Source organism: Monodon monoceros, unplaced genomic scaffold (genome assembly GCF_005190385.1).
Source record: "Monodon monoceros isolate NGI ecotype Baffin Bay Population unplaced genomic scaffold, NGI_Narwhal_1 Super_Scaffold_18, whole genome shotgun sequence".
Taxonomy (NCBI): domain Eukaryota; kingdom Metazoa; phylum Chordata; class Mammalia; order Artiodactyla; family Monodontidae; genus Monodon; species Monodon monoceros.
This window is the reverse complement of record NW_021703774.1, coordinates 59,307,017-59,333,950: the sequence shown is the minus strand read 5'-3', so window position 1 is coordinate 59,333,950 and position 26,934 is coordinate 59,307,017. Positions and strand designations below refer to the sequence as shown.

The window sequence follows — 26,934 nt, the reverse complement described above, 5'->3', positions numbered from 1 at the left end:
AAAGACAGACAATGAGAAAAATAAATACAAGTGTCCTAAGTGTTATAAAAGAGGAAGTAAGGTTCAGTGGGGAGCATATGAATGAGTCTGTCTCTTCTGGTAGGGGGCCACATAAGGCATTCCTGAGGATGAGACATTTTAGCTGCAATCTGAAAGATGAGTATGAGTAAGTTAGGTCAAGGAGAGGGAGGAAAGGGGATCATGAATAGCATGTGCAGAGGCTCTGAGATAATCACATTAGAATGACTAGAGGAGTCCCAGTATGGCTGGCGTTTGCTCTGGCTTCAAGAGATAGGTAGAGTCCAGATTGAGAAGGACCTTTTAGACTTTTTTAAGGTTTTAATTTAGGAACAGTAGGAAGCCAATGAAGGATTTAAAATAGGGAACATGGCCTGATCTGGTTTGTTCTGAATAGAGTATGAAAAATTGATTAGAGACTAATAAATCACTTAGGTGGTTCTTCTGGTAATAAGGATTTTGACCTGATGATAGAAGTAAGGTAGAGATGTAAAGAGATTCATGACATATTTCAAATGTAGAGTACATGGGATTTGATGAACGAGGCAAAGGATTGAGGAGGAGTCCAGAGTATAAATTGAAGTAACAACTCTGGAATTTCTATGTGGGGGGGGTGGTTTAGCAATGGCAATCTGCTTGGAGGGAGCAGGGTCAGGGTGTGTCTTAAATCTGTTTTTGTTTTTTGTTTTGTTTTGTTTTTTTGCGGTACGCGGGCCTCTCACAGTTGTGGCCTCTCCCGTTGCCGGAGCACAGGCTCCGGACGCGCAGGCTCAGCGGCCATGGCTCACGGGCCCAGCCTCTCCGCGGCATATGGGATCTTCCCGGACCGGGGCACGAACCCGTGTCCCCTGAATCGGCAGGCAGACTCTCAACCACTGCGCCTCCAGGGAAGCCCTTAAATCTGTTTTTATACAGTAAATGCAGTGTTTTGACTTAGATTATACATTTATTTGTGGTGGTTTGGGAAAGGTAATAATAGAGACTAGCAGGTGACATTTCTAGGGCTGCAAGGGTAACTCCCAAGTTTTGACTGAGTACAATTGATTGGCTACTTCCTGAAATAGGTGACCCTGGAAAAGGAAGAATATATGGGAGAGGATATATAGAAGGAGGTGGAGATCACAAACTTAGTTTGAATATGTTGAATTTGAGTTATCTGTGTGAGGCATCCAAGTAGGAAAGTCTGTTGGGCAGTTGATTGTATCGTTGTGGCATTTAGCAAAGATGGCAGAGCTAGAGAAGTAAATTGGAGAATTTTCTGCATGTGGATGATAATTGAAGGTATGAAAGTAGATGAAATCATCTAGGATGAAAGTAAAAAGTGAGACATCTAAAACATCTCAAAAAAATCAGAAAAAATTCCAGAATTAAATATTTTGCTAGAGGAGAGCTGATAAAGGAGATGGAGAAGTAACAACCACATTGAGAGGTAATAGGCAAAGTAGAACAGTGCGATGTCATGAGATCAAAAGAAGAGAAATTTTCAAATACAAGAGAGTTGTCTGTTTGCTGCTGAGAGGTCAAGTATAAATGGGTTCTAAAAATTCTCCACTAGATTAATCAACACGGAGGTGATCAATCTCATTAGTGAGGGCAGTTTCACCTGGCTGATAGAGGCCAGAGTAGAGTAGGAGAAGATGAAAAGTACTTCTCAATGGAGATGAGAATTAAGAAAAGCACTTCAAAACGATAAGCAAGGAGGACAGTAGCTGGAGGGCAAAGTGGTTAAAGACAGTGTCTCCTAAGCTGTCTACCTCATTCGTTCATTTTCATCTGGAAGAAGTCACATTTTATCATTTCATCTGGAAGTCGTCACATTTTATCAATCATTTCATCTGGAAGTCACATTTATTCAATCAGAGTACGACAGACAGGTTTGATTTTTTAATAGAGAATATAGGTGAGGAAACAGTCATAAAAGGAAAAATCTTGGATGAGAATTTTGGCAGGGTTTATGTGCCACATGGGGTACGCATTTTTACTTATTTTCTATCTGTTCTCCCTCCAAACTGAAAGTGAACTAGGAATAGAAGACTTTTATGATCAGAGGGGTATAAGACTAACAGTTCTGAAGTACAGGGAAAGAAAGCCTAGGTAGCATAGGTAAAACGACTACTACATTTCAATCCATACATTTTAAATATTAGAGGGAAAATGGAACCAGGCACAGTCTGAGTCTGTATGTATCCCAACCCCATGTTTAAGTTCAATTCACATTTCTGTGTTATGTCATGAAAAAAGGTATTGGATTAAAATTATTGTCATTGATACACAGGTTGAGTTTTGATTGTCAGGAAGAAAATTTGACTAGGATATTATTTCCAAAAGATTACATAGGAGAGATTTCCTAGTAAATATCGGTATTAAAGTTGCACTTTGTTTTTGGCTTTCATAAAATAGTTAATTTCTGTGTAAAGTCAGATTGCACTAGTGAGAACACTCAATTTTAGAATAAAAGCCTTGCCTCACAGTCACCTATGTGGTGGATAGGAGTTCTCTGTTTAGAATCTACTCCTAGAAACAGTTTCTGCACTTTGAATCAGAATATGCTTCCTTATACAAATGATTGGAAGACCCGGATATCCAGTAGTCTGAGGTATGCAGAAAAGTTACAGGTTCCTGACCTATAAAATTGGAAAGTTTGCATTGGCCTAGAAATTATACTTGAGAAATTTGCCTTTTCTTCTATGTATGCCAAGCAAGTTGGGGTGCAAAATTTGGGGAGATAGTTGAGCTTTATCATTGCTATGTCAGTGTTTTTTCAGAGGATTTCATCATATATTTTGTTTCCTTTTAGATTGATTTTTATTTTAATTAAACATTTGGCAAAATAGAAGGAAAAATATTGACAAGTTCATTGTGCAATAGAAAATCCCTGAGGCAAAGAATATATTATTACTATATGATCCACAGGATATCTAAGCTACTGTAGGTGATTAATGGATGATTGTACAGTTAGAATGGTGACCCAGCAGCAGAGAAAATGTTGGGCATAGTGGTTCTAAACAAATTATTGTGGCCATATGCTACTTAATTATCATCATTTTGATAACTTTGTTTAAATTTACACATAGGATGGGCCTCCAGGGATATCCTAGCTAAAACACCAAACATCCATATCAATATTTAGATGATATACAAACCTAGTTACCAAGATAGTATATTTTATTACTACTTTCAGCATGTTTTTTTAGAACCACAAATGATTAATTTCATAGTTGAAATGCACAGGTTGAATGGTTTGAAAATATGTGTATTAACCAAAAAAAAGTTTATTTGTGGTTCTTATTGTGAATCAAAGCTTGAAAGATACCTAATTAAAGTTCAAAGAAGTTGCTTTCAAATTGTATTCCAGCCCATTCTGAGATTTTTTTCTGAGCCAATGCATTAATCTGAAAGGGCTCTTTTGGGAAAGGATCTCTTAAATTTGCTTCCCAGAATCTCATGTTACTGACTATTCACTTCTAACTCCAAAAAATGAAGTCTTTTACAGGATATTGTCTTGATTTTTATGTGGTTATGACTGTGCTTGCTAAAGCATGTTTTTTTTTTGTTTTTGTGTTTGTTTTTGCGATACGCGGGCCTCTCACTGTTCTGGCCTCTCCCGTTGCGGAGCACAGGCTCCGTTTGCGCTGGCTCAGCGGCCATGGCTCACGGGCCCAGCCGCTCCACGGCATGTGGGATCTTCCTGGACCGGGGCACGAACCCGTGTCCCCAGCATCGGCAGGCGGACTCTCAACCGCTGCGCCACCAGGGAAGCCCTAAAGCATGTATTTTAATGGCTGCTCGTTTGCCTGGATAGAGACTGCTCTAAGCTACTAACATCATCAGTTGTTTTTAATAATTAAACTACAAAGCAATACATATGGCCATCTTAGCAGTGTTGAACAAGTTAAAACTGATTTTCCCCCCACTACACTGTCCTTGTGCTGAGTGCAGCACAATTAATTTTATTCTCCTATAATGTTTTTAGAGTGAGAAGAAATAGTTCAGTCTTTCAGTGCCCTGGAAAAGATACAGTGTAGTTTTCCAATACTCTGATACCAAAGTGACAGTTTGGACTACCAGAACTTTTATCAGTTAAAGTTGCTGATATGAATTATACATCAGTTCTGAGAGATAACAATACCAGCAGTTGATATTTCTTAATTAAAATGTTTATTTAAGGAATCTTATTTTCTACTGAGTATTCAAATTATTTCCAAGACAGTATAGTAAGTAGGAACTTCATATAGAAAGAAACTTAGGTTACTAGAGAAAAAGAATCTAGCTCATTATCATCATTTCATCATCTATAAAATGGAGATTAAAATATGTGCTACAGAGATTTAACAAAGGATACATATATATCCTGGGACATAGTAATGTTCAAGAAATTTTGGTTATTGTTATGATTGTGCGTTCTACATAAAGTCATTGGGTTTGGTGAAGTTCTAAACCCTAAGGCTGTTAAATTAAAACCTCTACTTGTTAAGCAAAATATTTCAGTAATATTAATATATTTCTGTGCATTATATAAGTAAGGCTTTGAATAATACAGTTTTTAGAATGTGTTTGCTAATCCAACTTTTAACACACAGAGCAAATTATGGAAAATTAAAATGGTTACAAATATTTCTTCAAATAAAGTAGTAATAAAATTTATTTTTTAGTTCTTTAAAGTAGATTTTTTATAGACCTTTTTAACTTAAAATATGCACTTTATCAGAAGCAATTTGTTAATTAATTTACTAGTAAACCAGTGATCTACATTTCCAAGAAAATTCAATTTGATAGGTTGTATATGGTCAAGAAGAGGAGTATTAAACTAGGAAGAGTAGAATGGAACAAGGCTAGGAAATGGATTTTTAAACCTCGGATATACACTTCCATTAATGCCTCAGTTGAAGAAACCATGTTCTACACTGCATAGTGTTTCTGCCAGAGACATTATTTATATGCAGTCTACAAGGAGATAACTAGACTAGGGGTCCTGAAGTATTTGTTGCTAACAGAAATAATGTGATGGGCCAATTTTACTCCAGGCTGATGACTTCATTGACAACTTAAATGAACAAATTCTGTCAACTATTGTCATTTTATAAATTAAATGAGTACTACTACTGTGTTTTACATGATTTTTGCTATATTCCAGAGAGATTAAATAATAACTTGGTAGTAGATAACCTAGGAAGAAGGTTTGAATTAACATTGATCATCTCAGGAAGCTTCTTGCTTTTGGAGGTTGGGGGTGCTCTTGGAGGTTGGTAGATATTTTCTACACCATTTTGACCTCTTAACAGCTAGCTATTTGTCTACTATATTCCTTTAGTCATAGCATGCAAATATCTATAGCTGCCTCTAATTTTACTCAAAAAGGAAGTTTTGATACAGCATTTAAATGGCTTCTTTTTTTAAATTTTTGTTGGAGTATAGTTGATTTACAGTGTTGTGTTTGTTAGTTTCAGGTGTTAAATGGCTTCTTAAAACTTATGCTCCCATAACCAAGGTAGATCTATGAAATTTAATCCTACAATTCTCTCACACCTGCTTTTTTTCCCCCCTATTTCTTCTCTACTTTAAAAGAAAAATAATAGCAAAGCACTTTACAAAATGTTGTGAGAGATAATGAAAGAAGTAGCCCCAGCTCTACCTCTTAGTTTCCTTGATCATTCATTCAGTCTTTCAGCTATCTTCACCAATTCCAGATCCCTAAGGATGACTGTGGTTTGGGCAGCAGTGGGACAGAAATTTTAGCAACATAACTAAAGAATAAGGGAAAACTGTATGTGGACAAATGACTAACAGCACGTTTTTCAAAGATTGTCAAGGATAGGACAGATATTTTAAAAATCCCGTTCAGGAATTCCCTGGTGGTCCAGTGGTTAGGACTCTGGCATTCACTGCCGAGGGATCAGGTTCAGTCCCCAGTTGGGGAACTAAGATCCCACAAATCATGCAGCGTGGCCAAAAAAAAAAAAAAAAAAGTCCCATTCTTGATAATTTTATGTAAGTTAAAGATATGTTAATTTGGTTATTTTATCAGAATGCCATTTGGTAAAATACGTCCTCTAAAACATTGAATGTAATATTGAGTCTTTGAAAGTCGTAATGGATTGTTAATTCTTTTTCCAGCAGCTGTTTATATCAAGGACATAATCATAACAAAAGTAGTACAGAAACAAAGTGAATTTATCATTTGGTAGGCCAGCTTTATAATTGATTCATACTTTTATTTTCAAATAGTAATTAATGTTATAGGAGAGGATTTCTCAGGAGTTAGAAGTGAAGATGTAAGAATTGATAATCCTGAGTTTTATCAGCTTGGCTTCTCATCTCTTGGGGAGAATCCTTTTTCCTTTCTGCTACAGTTCTGTATTTTTAAGTCTTGTTAATTGTCCTCTCACAGGATAAAAGCTAGAGCAGAGTTTCTATGAGAATCTCTTTTAGTAAGTGCTCCACTGTCTTCAAGAGGAATGCAAAAAGATATGTCCTTCATTGCAATATAAAGTGGACCTAATAACCAAAAATCCTAAGTAATTTTGATTTCATTAAGTTGTTAATGCTTTTGTTGATACCGTTTTCAAGACAGAAAGCTTATTTTTAGTACTATTACATCAAGTCCTTGAACTTGTATCGAGAAAACAATTAGGACACAGAAGAGTTTCTTGTATGGAGAAAACAATTATGACACAGAAGAGTTTCCTTTCTGCAAGCAACTGGCAGAAATGTTACATGTTTGATTATATAGCAGTTTTTATTCCCTATACATTTTAATGTTCCCCCAAGCTGTTATTCATCATAAAAAGAAAAAAAATTTAAAGCCTTATTCAAATTTGTCTTTGAATATCCATGTACTCCTTTTTGGGGGGGAGGGGAGAAGTGACTTCAAAGTGGTTTGTATCCATTTCTGTAGAGTTTCTTGATTTTTATTTACCATTTTACAAAGATTTTATATGTTGAGATGGATGTATATTATGATTATCACCTATAGACGCTTAAGGTGGAATTGCCTTTCCATAATTTAGAAAACAAAGTTCTTGCAAGATTAGTCAGGAGAAGAGGATGGAATTATACCAAAACGTACGATCTTATAACATAGAGTTTTAGAAAATAACAGAGCACAATAAATTTTCTTCTCCCGCCTCCTTCCCAATAGTGTACAGGCTGTAATCCCTCCCTAGATTATAAGTCTATGAATTTGAAAGAACAGAAAGAATTTGATAGCATTTAATTGCAGCAAAGTTTTTACTAAACAACTTCTTTTGGAGCCCTTGCATCTTACTTCTCAGTGTTTCTGAAGGAGCCAATGATAGTTATTCTTGATGCTGTAGCCACTGAAGAAAAAGATCCTGAACGTTCCATTAAATAAAAGTACCAAGTTTATAAAGTATGTCATTGCATGTTAATATTCTTTGATTCCCTAAAAACTAAATATGGTTCTCAAATGTGTGTGATTTTCATCTGAATCAAAGGGAGTCATGTACACAGAGCTAGAAAATGATGCAATGCCACTTTTGAAATATAGAGTGTTTCTATAACACTTGCTTTGAACTTTAAGTGAGAACCATGCAGATGTGAGAAAGAGTTATGACAAGGACAACCTAATTTAAGTTTTATAAATTTTAGGAAATGTCATCTTTTTATTGGTTTCAGAGACTTCTTTCAAATGTTTTAAACACAATTTTCAGATAACAATAATGAAAAGCTGAGCCCCAAACCAGGGACAGGTGAACCAGTTTTAAGTTTGCACTACAGCACAGAAGGAACAACTACAAGCACAATAAAACTGAACTTTACAGATGAATGGTAAGTTAATATTTTTGTGAAGATGTTCTTAGCCATTTTGTAGGATTGTATTAGATATTATTTTTAGCACTTCATCATCTTTGTTTTGCGATAATACATTGGTTCTCAAACTTTAGTGTGCTTCAGGATCACTTGGAGAGCTTGTTAAAACACAGATTACTAGACCCCACTCTCAGAGTTTGAGATGGAGTCAGAGAATTTGCATTTCTAAAAACTTCCCAGGTGATACTAATATTTCTGGTCCTGGGATATTTCTTCTGATAGAAAATGCAAAAGATAAAAATAATAAATCACCAATAGACCACCAGTGCAAAAATTAATAAACCTAACATTTTGGAGCTTTTTGCAGTCTTGGTCCTATGTAAAAGGTATGTGTATGTGTATATATACGTATATATTTTTGGTTTGAGTTTTAAAACATGATTTTAATCATACCTAATATATTCAGTTCTCCCCTGCATTTATTTGAGTTAACTTTATAGTAAATATTCCCACAATACTACTTAGTTTTCATAAGTATTATTTTCTGTATAATAGATTCCATCAAGTGGATGTACCATAGTTTTACTTAACCATTTCCCTTTAATTAGGCAGTGAATTTATTTGTCTATTTTTACCAAATAAAACTATAATGAATATCTTTGTTTACAAGCTTTTTCCTACCTTTAAGGTTATGGATTTAGGATATTTTTCCAGAAATAAACTATATCTAGATTGAAAGATATTACAAAATTATTTTCAAAAGGATAATCTATTATTACATTTCTCCCAGCAGCATATGAAAGTACATGTTTTGCTGTCTCCAGACCAATGTTCAATATATTCATTTATTTGTAACATATATTTGATTTTTAAATTATTTTTATTTAATTTATTACTGGTGAGTTTGAACTTATTTAATAGTTGTATAGATTCTTTTTAATCACATTTCTGATTATATTTATTGTTCATTTAATCTAGTTAAATCTTACATTAAAAAAAAAATCTAGTTATGTGAGCTTCTTAAATTCTTTGCCACTGCCTCATTGCCTTGTGTGTGAGAGAGACAGCACCCAAAATTTTGTATTTGAATTTATTACTATTACTATATAAATTAATATATAGATAATCAATCTTTCTTAATATATAATTAATTATATATTAATATAATTATATATGATTAATACAGGGTGATTATATTAATCATTTAATAACCAATATATTAATTATCCTATATGATTAATATATTATTATATTAACATATTTAATTGTATATTATTATATATTATGTTAGTATAATATATAATATTGCATAAAAATAATATATAATATAGTTATATATTGTTTATTAATATATAATTATATGTTGATATATGATAATATTTATTTATTCCAATTCACTGGTTTCCATTTGTGTTTCTGTGTGTTTTTAAATATTAAACGCTTCGATTAAATAGGATTTTCACATCTTATTGAATACCTTTCTACATTCCAAAGACTTCTAGACACTGGGAATACATCAATGAAAAAAATAGACAAAAATATCTCTGCCCTATTGGAGCTTACATTCTAGGTATGGGAGGCAGACAATAAACATAATAAGTGAATTGTGTAGTATGTTTGATGGTATTAAGTGCTATGAAAGAAAATAAGACAGGTAAAGATGTTTGGGAGATCTAGGGAAAGGGTAGGCATCATTGAGAAGATGACATTTGGACAATTTGAAGGGTAAGAAGGAGTGAGCCATGCATATATCTGGGGGAAGAACATTCTAGGCAGAGAGAAAGCCAGTACAATGGCTCTGAAGCAGGAGCAGTCTTAGTATGTTCAAGGATCTTTAAAAAAAAAACAATGTAGCTGGAGTAGAGTGACCAAAGGAGAGAGTAGTAGCAGATAAGGTCAGCCAGGTAAGTGAGAAGGGTCTTTAAAAGGTTAAAGGATATCTCTGGTTGCTGTGTAGAGAATAGGGCTTAGGTAGAAGCTGGGAGACCAGATAAAAGGCTTTGGCAGTAAGCAAGGTGAGAGGTAGTGGTGTCTTGGACCAGGATAGGAGCAATGGAGGTAGTCAGAAGAGATTGGATTCTAGATATATATTTGAAGGTACAGTTAATAGAATTTCCTTAGGAACTCTAGTGTTTGACCTCAACTTTTAAAAATAATGATATCTATGGCCCTTTTTCTTAGTACATGATTTAAGATCACAGAAGATTGTCATAGTTATTCTTAAGTCTTTTCTATTCTCATGTTTCTCTACAGAAGGGACTGATATCTTACAATCTCATCTGAACATTTTTTAACCAAACATCTTTAGTCCCACTCTTCTTTTGAATGCTACTTTTCCTTCTTTAAAAACTGACCATGAATTATATTCTCTTATTTCTTTATCAAAAAAGTAATTAACTTTTTTCTGATTATGAAAGTATTCTGTATTCATTGTAAAAAAAAAAAAAATTCAAAAGAGTATGCAGTCTTTTTCATCTATGCCAGCATGGTGTCTTGCTTTTATTTTAGTTTCTTTGATCCAGATAAGGCAATTGAGCACACTGACCAAGAGTTTGGGCTCTGAACCTGACTAGCTGTTGAACCTCTCTAAGTATCAGTTTTCTCATCTGAAAAAGGGCATATTTAATAGAACCTACTTCAGACTTTGTTGGGAAGATTTAATGAGAACATGCAGAAAAAGTACATAGCACTTAGCACGTGATAGGCTTTAAATAATTGTTAGCTACAATAGTCATCTTTTATAAATTGCCTTTCAAGTCCTTTGCCCAGTTTTTTACTGTGGTGTTTATCTTTTTCTTATTGATTTATAAGAGCTATATATTATAGAATTAAGTGAGGGTAATATCATTTGTCTTTCATTTGTTGCAGATATTTTTCCCAGTTTGTTGTTTGTCTTTCAGTTTACTTATGGTAGTTTCGCTTTATGGTTTCAGCCTGTGAGCTGATACTCCTTGTCCTTCCCAGGATTAGGGGGAAAGTTTCTTCTTGTTTTCCTCTTATAGTTCTGTGATTTTATATCAAAAATATATGTTTAATCCTTTTACAATTTATTTTACCATAAAGTATGATGTAGAGCTTATAGCTCAATTTTTCTACATGGCTTTTCCCTTGTCCCAGTACCATTTATTGAGCAATCTAGTCGTTTATCTGTGATTTAAAATGCCATATTAACACATGGTAAATGTATTTACTTGATTACTTTGTCTTTTCCACTAATGGCTCTGTATTCCTACATCAATGCCATAATGTTTTAATTATCATAACTATTCTACATTGAGCATTTTATTTAAGCCTGTATCATAGCTTTCTCAATGGAAAAAAAAAAGATTTATATATCACATTGGCTTCTCTTTACCAAAATTGCCATGCATTTCTTTCTGGCTAAAAAGAAATACGTGTTCATTGCAAAAAAATCAGAATCTAGAGAGAAATTGAAAAAAATCACTTACAGTAATCCTACTGAGATGACATTTAACATTGGTGAATATCCTTTCTGACATTTTTCTCTGCTCATATACCCATGTAGATATACATTTTTCTTAAAACTATATTGTATATGGATGCCCTTTTAAAAAATTCAAATTGACTTCTGCAATTAACCTAAAAAGGTTTTTATAAAATTTTGACAAAAGTTCCATGATAATTTGCATTGTTTATTGAGTCACTGCTGTTTGTCTATAATTAACGTTTTTTAAGTTACTGTAGCTGTTCAGTTTCTTTTTCTTGTTCACATCTATACTATATTTAAGAAGTTGTTGCATTTCTGTGGATTTAATTTTAATCTTAGTCAGATTGTTATACATTTTCCTCTATTTTCCTTCCCACTCAGTCCCCTTCTTACACATATGTCATGATTTGTCACAGAATGTTCATTGAAAATTATTTATTTAAATTGGTCTGGTATTCTGCTCTAGCTAAAAATTCTAACAGAATTAGGATCATCATCAGGTAGGTATTAAAACTAAAACAGAAAACATTATCCTTCTACAAAACCATGGTGCTCAATCACTTGCCATATTTGAACAACAATCTAGAACTGGCAGTGGTCCACAGAGGGCAGTTCAAAGACCAAAGAAATTTCCAGGCCTCTTTTTAAGTATTAATTTAAAAGTAGCCTAGAACAACAAAGTCTAAAAGGACCTATGATCAGAGTCTGTAAAATCATTAAGAATTTGAATGTGGTGAACCATCTGTAGTGAGAACAAGAAGAGAGATTATATAATTAAGTTAAAATTCAATAGAGAGACTTGTAAAAATATATACCAGATCATAGAAGCATCAAAATAGTGAAGAAGTGGTCCTTTCATATTTTTAAATCTCTTTTTAAATATTAAAGTGGATTAGAATAACCACCTAGACTTTCTAAAGTGATGTTTCTCAAGTACTATTAAAATAATAAATCCTGTATTTTATTTGTAGTCAAGTTTTTTGATCAACTTCTCTAGTTGTAAAATATAAAAATTATCCTAAAAGTTCATGTTTATTAACTTCTTGGTGGGATCACATATCTTGTCTTGATGGTAGGAGCAGTACTGCCTCAAGTTCTAGAGGAAATGGGAGCCACTGCAAATCTGAGGGTCAGGAGGAATCCTTGGTCCCACAGAGCTCCATGCAACCATTAGGAGGAGAGAATGAAGCAAGTAAGATGTTAAATTTTGTTTTTGTCATGACAAAACCCAGTGTTGGATGTTTGCCTATTTTTCGGATACCTCAGTGCTACAGTTTTGTTTCTTGTTTTTAATCAATTACTTTTGCCGCAATAGTCCGGTTACTGCTGTTGATAAACAGATAACAAACGCAAAAGATAAGGACCTTAAGCATTTAAGATGGGGCGTCACAGTAAAGCACAGTTCCCCTCTGTGGACACAGTGGCCAGGATAGATGGTCATCGTACTGACAGTATGTTAGATAGAAATGTTGGTTTGAATTATCTTTACCATTTTTATACCTAGCAGTGAAATACAGAGTACCTATCTTGATTTTTTTCAAAGGGTATAGGTGGTTTATGGAGGGAAAAAAGGGATAAAATTTAAACAGGTTATGAGTAAATCCTGTTTCATACAAGAAGTGCCATTTAGAGTATGTTTTTAGAACCCTTTCCTAGAATAGTTTTATGTGATCATCAAATGAAATTTAGGGGTTAGTATAGCCTAGAACAGAGTAGATTTTCAGTACATACTTGATAAATGAAGGAATAAATGAATTGTTTTTCATTAAATGAATACATACCTCAGTATAACGGAGCTAACAAGAATAAAGTACGTATAAGATGACTGTCTGGTAAGCAAATGTCCAATTAGGAACAAAAAAGACTGATCCTTCATGGGTCTTGGAATTAAATCCAGAAATAAGTATTTTCAACGGCCAAACAGAATTTATGGTGGGGCTAACTTTACTATTTGTTCATGATAGTTCAAATTAGACCAAATGCATGACAAAAGGGCAGAAAAATACTCAGTTTTAAGTTTAGATTCTCTGAAGTTTAGAGGAAAAAAAAGCAAGATTGAGAAATGTCAGTTGTGAGGGCTAATCTAAAGCAGAGATTCTTCACATGGAGTTCATGAAGGTCCACACATAGGCTTTAGGAAGAGGCAGTGGGCACAATTGCACATTTCTTCCTAATAGCGTTTTACAGTTTTGTGGGTACATACATAGTATTTGCATTACACTGGCAGGGCGAGGTTTTATCTGAGTGTCAAAAGTTTCTACGACCCCAAAAGGGTTAAGAACTGCTTATATATAGGAAAGCTGGAGTATTAAATTGGTGTTTATTTTTCTAAAAAACAAAATTAGGATTTAATGATAATTTGGTTGAATTCCCAGAAGCTCCTGAAGAATCATCAGAGGATGTGACAACACTTCAGGGAGGTACGTCTGCAGAAAGCACAGTTCAGAACAGTATAGATATAGGTGAGTTGTCATGTTCTTTTTAGATAATTCCTTCATATAGGAAAAAGAAGCCTTAATCTGTATTAGTCTCTCCAGAGTTAGAGACCATTTCCAAATAGATGTGTTGTGGAATTTTGTTCTTCATATAGGGGGATTAGACTTTATATTAGAAATTGTCTGTGTCAGCTCTGAAGTTAGATTAAATAAATACTGTTGCCAACATGACCAATTGTTACTACTTATTTTCTGACAGCACAATCAGATAAGTTTACTTTTGAGCCATTGGATTCCGGAGAAAGGAATGACTTCAGTCTTGATAGCCCTTGTGGGGTTCCCGAAGAATCCACTTTGTCTGAAAAAGGCAAGGAACCAGGAACTTCAGGTCAAACTAGCACTGAAAGTGCTACCAGTCAGAGTACCAGCAATCCCGAACCTCAATCACAAACAGAAGCCATTGGGCCTTTGGCTCATGAGGAAACATTGGCCAGGGACTCTGCTCTCCAGGACACAGATGACAGTGATGATGACCCAGTGCTGATCCCAGGTGCAAGGTATCGAGCAGGACCTGGTGATAGGTTGGTAAATTTTTAATTGACATGAACTATAAAGAGTATAATTCACAAGCCTTTGTTTGAAGTCACATAAAGGAGTTTCTCCATTTTTGACAGCTTTTTCCTCTAAGGGTGTCTCAGTCATATAAACTCATAGAATTTTCTAAATTATAAATAATTTCATGTATTACATTCTTTGAGCAAACTGTGGAGAATAGAATGTCTCATTGCTCTGTATCTTCAGCACTAAGGCTTGGTCCTCAATTTACAGATCAAGAGAAAGGAATGTTGAGAATGACCAACAGGTTATTTATGAAGTTAGTTATATTTAGTTGTCAGATTGCCCTGTAGACATCCTGGCCTTTATCAGTTTTGGGTTTTTTTAACGTTCAGTTTTTCTGCTTCTCTCTTGACCCTGGATTAAGGTAGCGTGATAAAGTTCTCTTTTTGAGAACAGTATGTCTTTCTCTGACTTCTACTAAACTTAGTAACTCAATTTCAAAAATGAAAAATCACACCAAATATTATAACTACGGTAAAGAATTAAATTGCTAATACGTTCATATACTTTTTCCATTTTTCATATTATGTGTTCATAAGGATATATTTTATTTTTTAGTAGATAAAGTAAATCTTTTAAACTATATTGCATTCCGTACATTTCTAAAGCTATTTCCATAATCAGTGCCATCATATCTCATTGTAAGTTCTGTCTTTTTCCAGAGAATAAAATTTTATCTTTAAAATCCTAGCTTACACAAGCATGAAGAACCCACATCACATATTTTTATGCTCAATGTTCTGCTATTTATAAAATATTCTGACATTTCTGTCAAGTGAAAAGATTAATTTCCCATTAAAGAATGGCAATGTTATATAATGATTAAGAGCATAATGACTTATATTCTGTTTTTACCATTTACTAGCTGCTTCATCATTCAAATTACTTAATGTCTCTTTAAGGTTCAGTTTCCTTATCTATAAAATGGGGTTATGATTGTCTAGAATTGTTGTCAGAATTTAGAAAAAAAATCAATCAGTGCAAGGACTTGTCTCAAATTGAAAGCACTGAATAAATGACAGGTGTATTAAACAACCAAGATATTCTGTGTAGCTACTTAGACTTTAAAAAGCAATTACAGTAGGAATGGCTACAGGGATAAAGACTAACAGAGGACAAGCAAAATTCCTGAACATTGTAGCTTGCAGTTCGGTGAAACTGCCTTTTCTTAACTATGAAGATAGATATGTATCTTCCTTTAGTCATATTTGGTCAACGTGTTTACTTTGCAGTGACCCTGTTTTTAAATGTAGAGGAAGTAATCTTTGCTTATATTTGTATTTAGAGACTAATCAAACATCTTCTCATTACCTGCCACACATTAGTCTTGAAATTCTTAGTATATATTTTAGACAAGTAAAACTTAGTTTCATTTCTTTCCATACCCAGAGGGAGTCCCTTACAATATTTTTACCGCTTGATGTATGCAGAGAAGGTTGGCAAGCATAGCACAATTTGAAAATCAAGTTGATGGTTTCTAAAACCCTGGGTGGAGAGCTAGAGTCTATAATTATTTTAAGTTCGTAAATTTATGGCTTTCTAATGATGTAAGCAAACATATGTCCTTGGTTTTTTTCTGTACTTACATAGCTTAGAATGATACTAAGGTCATAATGGAAAATAAAATTTAAGTATCAACTTCTAGTAAAATGTCACCAGGTCTGTTTGTTTAAATAAGAGATCATATATTTTTGGTAAATATTAGACACTTGCAAAAAATCATAATTATTTAGCATCTTCTATTTAGGTTAATTATTTAACACTTTTACCTAGCCTGCTTTATAGCTGAGGAAACTGAGGTGCTAAGCAGGGGTTTTGTATATTCTAGACCTAAGGAGATTTTTTTTTTTTACACAGTAGTATAACATGAATGAGAAAGGAGGATTTGTGGGGAGAGTGGGTCCTAGAGAATGCAAAATGTCTTGCAGCATATTGTCCTTACTTTGGATATCTGACTAGAAATGATAGTGTATTTCTATAGAGTGTTATCACTTACTTATCATTTTCATAATACTTAGATGATTTATATGTTTTAGGGATTCTCCTGAGATTTGGATCTGCCACAAAATCGGCACCTGATAGCTTCCTTGACCCAAGAAACCCAGGTGCTGAACTAGACTAGTAGACTCTTTTAGAGGAGAGATGATCAGGGACAACAACCTGGAAGTGACCCCACTTCACGCACGTACTCTTGAATTCATGCTTTCATGGTTAGGTCCAGATTTGAAACCACCTCTGGGTCTACATTTGCTTCCCTGCTTTTTTTGTTTTTTAAACTAAATATTATTAATATTCTGTACACTCAGTTTAGGTATTTAACCTTAGTTTGTCCTATATATTATTTTGTTTTATTCTACAGGACATAGTAGTAGTAACAGAAGAATAATAAAATTCTTCCCATTGAGAAAGTTAACTTACTGAAAAGAGAAGACAGGTACACAAGCCATTTATAAGAACATGGAAAACAGTTTTAATAAATATATGAAATAAATACAATATTATATATGTATATATGTGTATATATACACACACAAAGTTGTGCATACTGAGGTAATGCTAAAGTGATTATAGTGACTGTTTCACAGTTACATCAGTTTTCCTTTGAAATTTGCATTATTCTTTCCTAGCTGTTTACCAAAAATTTGTAAATGGTGGAAAATCTTCCTTCTGACTTTTCTCTAAGTAATTTTGATAGTTCCTAACTTCCTGAGCACCATCTTGATTAAACCTTGAACTACCTATATAAAATGTACTTTTCATTTCCGTACCTTTCTAAGGGCTGTTCATCCTTCAGAAAACTGCCCATTTATCTTACTTCTAAATTTGGAGGAATGGGTATGTTGACTTTTATTCTAAAGAGAGAAAGTTTAAGAAATTTTGCTTCTTCAGAACATGAAAAGAATAATTTACCAGCTTATAAATAGGCATATGAATTTTGAGAATTTCTATTTCCAAAGGGACAAAGAATTTCAAAGCTCTACTGTAAAAATACCATTTGGTTCTTAGAATCAAAGGAAACATTTCACACTTGGATGAAATGCCCAACTAAAAGGATGCACGTCTTAAAGGTCATTAAGAAACCCAGTCAAGATTAGTTTGGTTAGGCTAGAGATGGTCCCAAAATTGAAAATGGTAAAAGAGTATATACTTAGATCTGTACTTTAATTTGTATGAAGAATTACATAGTGGATCTCATATTTTTCTTGCCACACATTTAATTTTTTAAATGAAACCTAAAAAGTTTATAGCTAAGCCATTTTCAATGCATTTAACAAAAATATCAAAACAGTTCTTTGCAACACAAAGTTATGATTTTTTAATAAAGATTTGCGTTCTTAATTTGGTTAAATAAATATGACCCAGGTTTTCATTTCTGAGCTGAGAACAAGCACGAGAAGGAAATGTCTTAGAAAATAAAGGCCTTAACAACTAACATAGGTATTTTAAAATGGAATGCTCTGCTCATTAACTATAGCTAGTCTCGGTATAAATATAACTGGGACTCTCTATAGCAGAGGTCAACAGACTTTTTCCTAAAAAGCCAGATAGTAAATATTTTAGGCTTTGTTGGCCAAGAGGCAAAATGGAGGCAGTTATGTAGGCACTTCTATAATCATTTAAAAAATGTAACCATTTACAAATGTAAAAACTGTTATTCTTCTATGGGCCATTAGAATAACAGGCAGCTGGCCAGATTTGCCCCAAGAACCATAGTTCGCTGATCCCTGCTTTATAGCAAATAGGTCTTATAGAGAGAAACCAAACTATAGTGTATGGTAAAATGCCTCTATTGACAGATAACCAAAGTTTAAAACAGTGAAATCTATGAATCACCACGTTCGGTCCCCTTTAACTTTGTCTACAGCAGGAACACAGAATGTTAAATGGAAACTAAATTGAAGAAAGAAACAATTAATCAAACATATACTTTCTAATATGGTATAAAAAAAGCAATAAATGAAAGGAGTATGTGTTTCTCTTAGTGATTTTATATATTGGATTTAGAAACATAAACAGGTGCCCTTGGAATGAAAGGAAAGTGGTCAGGTATATTATTTAGATGGTCTTCATGTAAACTGTTTTCACAGCGCCAAATCCATCTTCTGGTAAACAGAATGATGGCCTGGCTGATAGCTCTTCCTCTTGCCAAACCCAAGAGGTTTTTTGCTCTCTAAAAAAAAACAAGTATCTAAGTAAGCTTCCTGAAGAAGTTCTCACATAGTCTTGTATAGTTTTTAGTTAATAGACTCAATTAAGATACTGTAAAGATTTTTTATGTAAAGATTAAAGATATTAACTGTATATTGCCTGTTAGTTACTTTTTAAAAAAAATATTTATTTGCATAGAAATTTGGTTCCATTTACCTACTCTGGACTCTATGGAACATGGCCTTCATTTTTAAAGCCAAAATTCTTTGCATACTGTAAATTTGCTGTCATCTATTTAGTCATCATTATAATCACTTTTTCAGTATTTCTAGTGATTCAAGTTTATTCTTTATTAAAATTGCAGAGGAAAAGTAATCATAGAGAAAGAACTGAACTCCTAGGGAGTTAAAAGCTCTATTATTCTTTGCTTGCTGGTTATACAGTCTTATGGTTGGGACAAATGAGCCAGCTCAGGACTTAATTATTTAGTTCCCAAAGAGCAACTCAGCCCTGGGGAGCTAGTGTGTTCCAGTTGAGGGTATTGATAATATGAATCTGAACCTAACAGGGTTAGGTTCTAATTTTTTTAAAAGATAAAAGGGATTAAGTGCAATGTCTTCCTGCTAATCTATCTTCAGTGAGTGTTTCTGTTTCCTTAATTTGCTCATACACATTTAGTTGAATGACATATTCTCACATAATACGCTAAGTCACAAAGGGAAACAAAAGTATTTTAGATTTAGATGATTAATGATAAAAGTGGTGGCCTTAATGCTTTAAATATTTGGTTCTTTGAAGTCTTTGTAAGTGACTTTAGTTATTGTGTTCCCTTCACTAGATTTAATATCAGAGGAACAACAATAGGTGATAGAATAATGAGGTAATTCAGTATGTTCCTTCATTATTTTACTTTTTCTTTATGATGAATTTGCAGGTCCTCTTTTTCCACAGCTAACCACCTTTCCTATTAACAGTTAATACTTCCTTGAACTTAACTGAACTCTAAGTGCTAAGTATTATAAAGCGGGTTGCTTTTCACAGACTATATTTAGCTGCATGCACTGCATGGGAATAGAATGAAAAGAAATTTCCTGTGTGCAGATATAATTGATGTTCACTTCAAGTGTGTCATATGATAAAGTAACTATAATGTGAAATGATGTATTTTAAATATTAGTTACTTGCTTTGACTATTTTGTTGAAGAATGCAACTTATGTTTTTCTAAAACTTGATTGGAGGTAACAATTAGCAACTTTTTGGTATTATTCAAAAATGCTCCTTTTCCTTGAGATCAGTAACAAAAAATGGACTTGAGTCTAATTCTGTGCACAGTTTTAAGATTCTGATTTTTTTAAAGAAAGCAGTTTTCTCATAAATCGGTTAGTAACTTAGTATCACATGTCAAGTGATACATAACTCTCAAACACTTCTGTAATTTGAAGACTAACAAGGGGGTACATTTTTAAATGTTACTTTAAAGTGAACCTCAGTTCCATTATTCATTTACCCAAAACCTGGGTTACTGACACAATCGACCTTGTACCTAATTCTACCGGCACATGTCTGTTATTTATCATATGTTTCTAAAACAAAGGGGAATATAAAACATAATATATAGCAACAATCAGAAATGTAAAATTAGTAGAGTTCCTCATGGGGAATACAGAAATGATGAAATAAGCCAGAAATATTGTAGCTACACAGAAATCCCTGGTTATCTCCCATTCTCACAAGGATTCTCATATAAACATCTCAAAATTGTTTTTGCTTTTGTGCTGGTGTTTGTAGACCTTTTTAACATTAAGGTATATTTGGAGTAACTTTTCGCAAATTAGTCTGTTGGTAATTAGCACTTTCTAATTAAATTATAGTAGAATGGAATTTGTTTCAGGGCTTTTTGATTTTCTGACTTATACCCTGCATCCTTAGCACACAAAGCCAATTCCTACTTTTACAGTGAAGATTGCAACCTAAAAGCACCGTGTCGCTCTAAATGAGTTACAGAAAAGCTAAAACGTTGACGTGGAAGGCATTCTGTGTTATGGCTGTTGCCAAGAATTGCTCATACTCTACATCAGCCATGTTCGGAGTGTCTCTGTATACACCTTATGCCTCCATATCTTACTCTGTGCCCTCTAACTGAAATGACCTCCTGTTACCATCACCATCATCATCATTTTGGCCACCTCAACATGAATCTTTTTTTTTTTTTTTTAATATTTATTGATTGATTGATTTTTGGCTGTGTCAGGTCTTAGTTGCGGCACACGGGCTTCTCTCTAGTTGTGGTGCGTGGGCTCCAGAGCACGCGGGCTCAGTAGTTGCGGCGTGCAGGCTCTCTAGTTGCGGCATGCAGGCTTAGTTGCCCCGTGGCATGTGGGATCTTGGTTCCCCAACCAGGGATCCAGCCCGTGTCCCCAGCATTGGAAGGTGGATTCTTAACTACTGGACCACCAGGGAAGTCCCCTCAACATGCATCTTAAGCTGCTCTTTTTTGAAATTTTTCCTGGCTATACATTGCATAATCCCAAGTAGGATTGAACATATCTTCTGTGTGCATTTATATGTATCTGTTATGCCACTTGTAACGCTTTATTGTGTATATGTGTGTATATGTTTCCCTATGTAAGATGTAAGCACCTTTAAGGCCAGCATACATACATGAATACATAAATAAAAGTTGACAAAGAAGACACCTTTTTATCTAAAACTATAGCTAACTAAATTTTTATTCGTATTTCCTTAGATAATCCAGCTTATTGTCTTCTTCCTCTGCTTCCTAAAAGTTGAAATAAATGAAAAGCTATGAATTACCTTTTTAGGAGTCTGACAACATTTCCAAACATTTGATGACTTGTTAGAAAGACTCACAGAACTAAGAGTCACTTGTAATCATGGCTATAGTTTATTATGACAAGGGAAAAACACATCAGATGGAATCCGGAAGAATCCAAGCATAAGCTTCCAACATTCTCCCACCCAGTGTGGTCCATACAATGTGCTCATTCTTCCAGCGATAAAAAGCAGTTAACACTTGTGTAGTGTTTCTGCCCAGAGAAGCCTGCTTAATGAAGACTCGAAATCCAGCAGTTTTATTGGGGCTGATCATATAGGCACCCTCTGCACCCAGCCACAACCCCCTAAATTCCAGACCCTGAAGGAAAGTAGGTGTTCGCCATGAATCACATTATTTGTACAGACCGTCTAGGCAAGCAGGTACATCAGGGTTCAGTGTCTCAGACAGGCAAAACAATGGAGGAAACATTACATAAAGGTCAAGTTCTCTTTAGAGGTAGAAGCATCAGGCCTGCTATCCTTTATTTTTATTTACTAACACATTTTGAGACAAAGAATACAATCTGCCTGCCCCCACCACCACCCAGACACAAAAGGACTAGAAACAGCAAGATTCTCTAGCAACTCATCCACCTCTCTTATTTCGGATACTTGTAAAAGGTATGTGTTGAAATGACTGAAATTCCAATCCAGAGACCTTGTTGGTGACAGTAGATGACTTAGTAACACTAACATGGCTTTTACTATAAACAAGTGCTTTAAAGAACTTAAAAGTATTATTTTTATTTACTTATTTATTTATTTTTCGGTATGCGGGCCTCTCACTGTTGTGGCCTCTCCCGTTGCGGAGCACAGGCTCCGGACGCGCAGGCTCAGTGGCCATGGCTCACGGGCCCAGCCGCTCCGCGGCATGTGGGATCTTCCCGGCCCGGGGCACGAACCCGTGTCCCCTGCATCGGCAGGTGGACTCTCAACCGCTGCGCCACCAGGGAAGCCCAAAAGTATTATTTTTAGAAACACAAGTAACATATCTTTTCTAAATTTCTATTCATAGATTCATTTGGCTAACAAACTTTTTTTTTAATTAATAATTTAAAGGTAAATTTGAGCTTAACTCAGAATAATCACAAACTCTAAATTTGGAGGCTCAAGTCAATGAGGTTTTCTTTCTAAAAACCACTAAGTTAATATGAGAAAAATGTATATATAGTATAAATTAAGAGAATTGAACTTCGTATACTGGTATCTAGAGTTAAAATGAGCATATTCAGTGAGGCATAAGTAAGTAGAATTTAACTTATTCTTTTGTTTTAATATCTTTTGCCTAGGGAATGTTTCTTTGACACATACCATACCAACTTGGTTCTCGTCCCAAAGTCTTATAGCTGTTCTGAAAATAGAGAAAATATTTATTACAGAAACTCTCCTGTTGCAGGGGGCAGGGGAAGAGGCAGGGATTGAGAATAGCATCCGTATGCTTATAAAAACCTAATATTTTGATCTTTGAATGGAAAAAGTCAATCTCAAGTTTTATAAATAAATGCAAACTCAACTTATTTTTATTTATTTATGTATTGGCTGCGTCGCGTCTTCGTTGCTGCGCGTGGGCTTTTCTCTAGTTGCGGCTAGCAGGGGCCGCTCTTCTTTGCAGTGTGCGAGCTTCTCACTGCAGTGGCTTCTCTTTGTTGCGGAGCACGGACTCTAGGCACGTGGGCTTCAGTAGCTGTGGCACGCAGGCTCAGTAGTTGTGGCTTGTGGGCTCTAGAGCACAGGCTCAGCCAGTAGCTGTGGCACATAAGATTTGTTGCTCCCGGACCAGGGCTTGAACCCGTGTCCCTTGTGTTGGCAGGCAGATTCTTAACCACTGTGCCACCAGGGAAGTCTGCAAACTCAACTTATTTTAAGATGGAAAGATTTAATCTTTGATTAAGCCATCTTTTTCTACCCTAATATTTTGTTCTTTTACAAGCTATTTTAATAATATCAATAGTATTGATTAATTTTACCACTCTAGCTGTATGTTTTGTTGTTGTTGTTTTTTGGCCACACCACCTGGCATGGGGGATCTTAGTTCCTTGACCAGGGATGGAACACATGCCCCCTGCACTGGAGGCACAGAGTCCTAAGCACTGGACCACCAGGGAATTTCCAACTCTAGCTATATGTAAATATGTTTTATAAAAGGATTTTTTTTTACCATGTTGAAAACAATGGGCAAAGTAATTCACTTTATATTTTTAGTGCTATTTAAGAATGTCTTTTTGTAGTTCAGCCTAGTTGTCTTTTTAACTACTAAATGTGCCAGTTTAATATCTTTTTTAAAAAATAAGGCTTATAGACTCTTTCTGATTGATGTAACTTTCTAATTTGAGCTTGGAGACATCTTAAGAAATTTTGCTGACCATTTTATAAACAGAATTTTCTAGAATATGAAGTATTAAAAATAAAATATAAAGACTCAGGGAAGAGAAAAGGATCAAAATGTAAAGTCAGGAATCTAGGTTTTATTTTCTTAGGTCAAATGTACTTCCTTCAGATTCACTGCCTTTTTTCCCCATCTATTAAATGCTATTTTCAAAATAAAATAATAGCTAATACTTTGAGATGTTTTTACTTTGAAATTCCCAGATAATCAGTTTTGTATTGATTAGTTAATTCAATAAACTATATGAACCAGACACTGTCGTGGATGCTGGTGATATAAGGATAATGAAGACACATTCTCTCTGAGCTGTTGGTTCAGTGAGATACACAGAAACGCATAAATAATTACAACACAGTAATTGCAGTGATAGAGCCTTGCATAGGCAATGGGATTATTAAGGGCCTAATCTGAGGAAAGGGAGAATTGTATTTTTATAATTCTTGGTTTGTGACACACTATCATTGTTGATTCATGGCTCATTGTCTTTATTATTTATTAATGTAATAAATACCCATGAACCCACCACCCAATCCAAGAACTAGAAAACTGCTAGTACCTTAGATCTACCTATACTCCTCCTCATTCTGTCCCCCTGCCCACTATACCAGTGGTAATCATTCATCTGAATGTTATGTGTATCGTGTCTTGCTTTAAAAAACAAAGAATTACCAGATAATTACCAGACGTAAATGCAAAAACAATGTATTATTTAATTTATCTTACCCACTTTTGAACTTTATAAAAAAGGATATCTCTCTATAAATGGGACTTGCTGTCTTTTATTCCAGTCAACAATATGTTACTAAGATTGATCCATGCTGTTATGTATAGCTGTTGCTCAATCAGCTTTACTGCTGTATTATAAGTTATTGTACGACTCTACCATAATTTATCCTTTTTCCTGTTAATAGGCATTTAGGTTGTTTCCAGTGTTGACCTGAAACAAATAGACTGCTAGATATTTCTCTAGCAAAGATGCGTTTATTTGGGATCAGTCAGAGAATTGCAGTTTGGAGTCTGCAACCATGATGAGCTACACTCAGGTGTCTCCCCCTCCCCCACCCCACCCCCACAAGGGAAGGATAATGCTTTCATAGAGAGGAAAAGGAAGGTGAGAGGGCTATGGTAAATAAAGAGTATGGGTTTTCACTGGCTGAGTCTTTTTCAGGAAAGAAGAGATGTCTTCCTTCTTCCTATTGGGCTCTGCTGTAGTCACAGGACATGAGATCTCCCTCTTCCAAACTCCCAACTGTATTTAATTCAAATTTCTGTGTTTTAATTTTTAACATTTCCCCCTTTTGATCAAGACCTTTCTCTGAAAGCATTGCTGATCAAGAGTCACGTTTTCTAGTTTTAGCTTTTTGTCCTTCAGTATCATGAAGGACTTTTGCTGGGTGTAGCATCTCACGTTGGCGGGAAAGTGCACAGATTAGAAGCCTATTAAGGTCACATTTGAGTAACAAGGAAGGAGGGGTAGCAGGGAAAACTCTAAGGTACTTTATGTCTAAAGGCCATGTGTTATCAAGATCATAGACATTGGAGATCACCTGAAGCATTATGTCATCATCAAAGGTTTAGCAACAGACTTCCAACAAGCATTTTCTGGATATCTGGGGAAAACTGTTTCATCAGATGTCATCTGCGTCAATTCCAGGAAATCTTTTCTTTCAGGTCACCAGATTATGTGCAGGTCCAGTCAGGGTTTGGTGCTTTCTTTAGGTGTCTCATGTGACTCTAAGAGTCTATTCCTTGGGAGTTTGGCAGCACAAGGGTTGGTTAGCAGTACTAGATAGGGGCCTTTCCAGCAAGGTAGAAGAGAGTTCATCTGGAAGTGTCTTTTTTAAAAGACAAAATTTGCAGATTGCAAGGTGTGATGTTTCAAGTTTTTGTCTCCCAAGGGCACACTGTGAAAAGATTGATCTGTCAAAAGTTTTTTTTTTTTTTTTTTGGCCACACCACACGGCTTGCAGGATCTTAGTTCCCTGACCAGGGATCAAACCCGGTCCCCCTCCAGTGGAAGCATGGAGTCCTAACCACTGGACCACCAGGGAATTCCCAAAACATTATTTTTAATAGAAGCAATTAGGCTTTTGCAATATTAGAGTATCTCTCCTTTTATCAGTTTTAGGTCAAAAGAAGCAGAAGCCAAGTGCATTGGGCATCTTGTGACTATCTCAAAGGCTAAGGGTTTATGAGTTCCAAAAGGGGCGGACCTGAAATTTAGAAGGACCAGCCGCAATGCTTTTGGCCAAGGTATTTGGAGGGCCTTTACAAATTTTGACAGTTGAATCTTAATACCAGTAGTGTGTTCGACTAAACCAGAGGATTGAGGGTGGTAAGAACAGTAATAGTGGTGTAAAACTAGCCAAACAGCATAGACATTTTGAAGCACCTGGGCAATCACTGTGAAGTTAAGGAAGATTTCCCCAGGTAGGGATAATCTTTTCCAAAAGAAATTTATCCTCAGAAAAGGCAGTAGCCTGTCTGCAAGGGAAGGCTTTGGTCCAGTGTGAAAACATACAGACCATAACTAAAACATATTTATATCCATTAGATGGAGTAAATTGTGTGAAATCCATTTGCTGGATCTCTAATGGTCCATTAGGCAGTTTAAAATGTCTGGGAACAGTATGAACAGGCTTCCCTGGGTTGTACTTTGGAAAAGTGGGACAAGTGAGATATTTTTGCAACCTTATTAATGTTTCCCCATCAATACTGATTCATGAAGACTAACATTTTTTTAGTAGATTAATGATTTAATGCATGTACAGTGGTGAGAAGTGGGAATTTTAGACTCCAGGGTAAAACTGGGTTCTTACTTGGTCCAAACCAGAGCTTTCTCTTTTTTATCACACCAACAGTTGTTGAATGTCCAATCTTGTTTTCCGTTTTCTGAGGCCAATTGTTGGGATTCTCTAGCCAGTTTTGCTAAATTATCATTTGGAGAAATATCCCTTTGGACTATGACAGTGGTTTGGCTACTGTTGGTTCCTTTAAGGGCAGCCTTCCTTTCAGAAATATCGGCAAGGTGATTTCCCTTAGCTTCCAGACAGTCAAGTTTAGAATGCCTCAGAATCTTAATAATAGCTGAAAGTGGGAGGTAAGAGTATTGCATTCATAATTTCTGAACATAGGGGCCATTTTAAAATTTTATGTCCACCGGAAGTAAGGAAGCCACATTGCTTCCATAACATTCCAAAATCATGAGCTACTCCAAAAGCATATCTACTATTAGTATTGAGTTGGCTAAAAAGTTTCTTTCTGTTTTAAGTAA

At 35.0% G+C, this 26,934-nt stretch overlaps 1 protein-coding gene across 7 annotated transcripts in view; it reads left to right on the top strand.

The window, feature by feature from the left end:
• The window catches only part of DCAF6 (DDB1 and CUL4 associated factor 6), a 172,070-nt gene that overhangs the window by 115,154 nt on the left and 29,982 nt on the right, over positions 1-26,934 (top strand). For 5 of the 7 annotated variants that reach the window (XR_003794316.1, XM_029227509.1, XM_029227507.1 and 2 more), the window contains 4 exons: positions 7,689-7,806; positions 12,313-12,428; positions 13,612-13,698; positions 13,931-14,252. Coding sequence is in view for 6 of the 7 variants with exons in the window: in XM_029227509.1 (XP_029083342.1) it covers positions 7,689-7,806; positions 12,313-12,428; positions 13,612-13,698; positions 13,931-14,252 (643 nt within the window). In the remaining variant the exon portion in view is untranslated. The remainder of the gene's footprint in view (positions 1-7,688; positions 7,807-12,312; positions 12,429-13,611; positions 13,699-13,930; positions 14,253-26,934) is intronic. The other 2 variants (XM_029227506.1, XM_029227510.1) reach the window with 1 other exon arrangement.